The sequence below is a fragment of the Myotis davidii genome, unplaced genomic scaffold (genome assembly GCF_000327345.1).
Source record: "Myotis davidii unplaced genomic scaffold, ASM32734v1 scaffold125, whole genome shotgun sequence".
Classification (NCBI taxonomy): domain Eukaryota; kingdom Metazoa; phylum Chordata; class Mammalia; order Chiroptera; family Vespertilionidae; genus Myotis; species Myotis davidii.
Window position 1 is genome coordinate 4,330,783 of NW_006299390.1, and position 1,612 is coordinate 4,332,394.

At 47.0% G+C, this 1,612-nt stretch overlaps 1 protein-coding gene across 1 annotated transcript in view; it reads right to left on the reverse strand.

Annotated features, from left to right (window-relative positions):
- Nucleotides 1–1,612, reverse strand: part of FAM185A (family with sequence similarity 185 member A) — a 44,773-nt gene that overhangs the window by 40,325 nt on the left and 2,836 nt on the right. The window contains exon 3 of the mRNA XM_006774948.2: nt 1,477–1,610. Within this exon, the coding sequence (XP_006775011.1) occupies nt 1,477–1,610 (134 nt within the window). The remainder of the gene's footprint in view (nt 1–1,476; nt 1,611–1,612) is intronic.

Below are 1,612 nucleotides of genomic sequence, written 5' to 3' on the forward strand. Positions count from 1 at the left end.
ACCTTCCTAATGCCGCGACCCTTTAATACAGTTCCTCATGTTGTGGTGACCCCATCCATAAAAATATTTTCATTGCTACTTCATAATTGTAATGTTGCTACTGTTATGAATCGTAATGTAAACATCTGATTAGCAGGATGTATTTTCAGGGGTCGCGACCCACAGGTTGAGAACCGCTGGTAGGCAAACTGGAGGAACAAGTATGAAAAAAATTGAATCATGCTGATTTAAGGGGACCATGCAATCGACACATGGAAACAGTCTATTGGAAATGGAGTTCTTGCTCTAAAAAGAGGAATCAACAAACCACGAGGTTTGGGATCACCAGCACAGGTAAGTTCCATTTTTATCTGTGCTGACATAAAATTCTGTGTGTCTCTATCTCAATACCCAAGTCTATTTTGTACTACAACCTGCCCCAAGCCCAGACTGTTACATGTTGAGGTCAAGGGTCTCTCATTCATCTAAACAAGTTGGGAGAAGTTGAGAAGTAAAAAGCACAATGGCTCAGCGGACGCCAACCAGCTAGACTCCCCATTCCACCCCTTTGTATCTCCGAGCGGACAGGCATATATTTCCTGATCTAACCCCTAGAATATACATTTCATGAAGGCACGGATCTTTTTTTCTATTTGTTCACCTACAATAAGTACATACTTTATGAAACTTGCTCTCTCTCAACTTCCTTATGTGAAATGGGGACAGTAACAGTTATCTACTCTTATACATTCAGTTGTAACGATTAGATTATTTTTGAAGGGTTCGCTGCTCGTTTGATCATCAACAATGTCCGCGAGTCTCAGCAAGGAGCACCTGGGGCGGCTTTCCTAGGGAAAGTGTTGGCTTGCATTTGAGAAATAACATGAAACCCAAACACGTGGGAAACAAATCATGGCAACTGAAGTTCCCCGGACAGCCTTGCTCTGTGTTTGTCTTCCAAGCCTGCTCCCCACGGGACATGATGAACGGAGACGGATCGGTAGGAAGCTGGGTGCCCATCTGAAGCCAAGCACGTGGTCCAGGTTAGTAACGGAGCATCCAATACCCGGGCTGTGCTGGGACAGACCCACAAGCCAGGGGAAATGCGGACGGACGACGGATGGATGGATGGACGGACGGCCATACCATCGAAGGGGTGATCAAGAAACATGCGCCTTGAAAAACCTTCTTTCTACGGACAAGGTGCAGTGACAGAAAGAGGGACAAAGTGCCAAAGAAGAACACAGGGGGCTCCATACATGTTATCTGACTTAGATGAATCCCAATCATGTTTCCATTCGATTTATAAAACGTCTATGGTTGGGGAAACAAATTTGTAACCAGCACTGGGATCCTCAGAGTAGAACAGAATAAAAAATAAAAAAAAATTAAAAAAGGAAGCCTGTGAAGGGGACAGCCGTAAATGAGGTTAGAAAGTCAGATTCAAAGCAACCAACTACCAGTGGCCCAGACCCGCGTTGACGCCCCTGCACTTGCCAAACTTCAGGGGCGCGTTCACCTCCACGGACGCCTGGGGGTCGATGGTGTCCGACACGATGGCCACCTCCTTCGACTCCTCGTCATACCGAACGTGCAGGCCGGCCAGGTGCGGCGCCCCGCCCTCCGTGCCGCT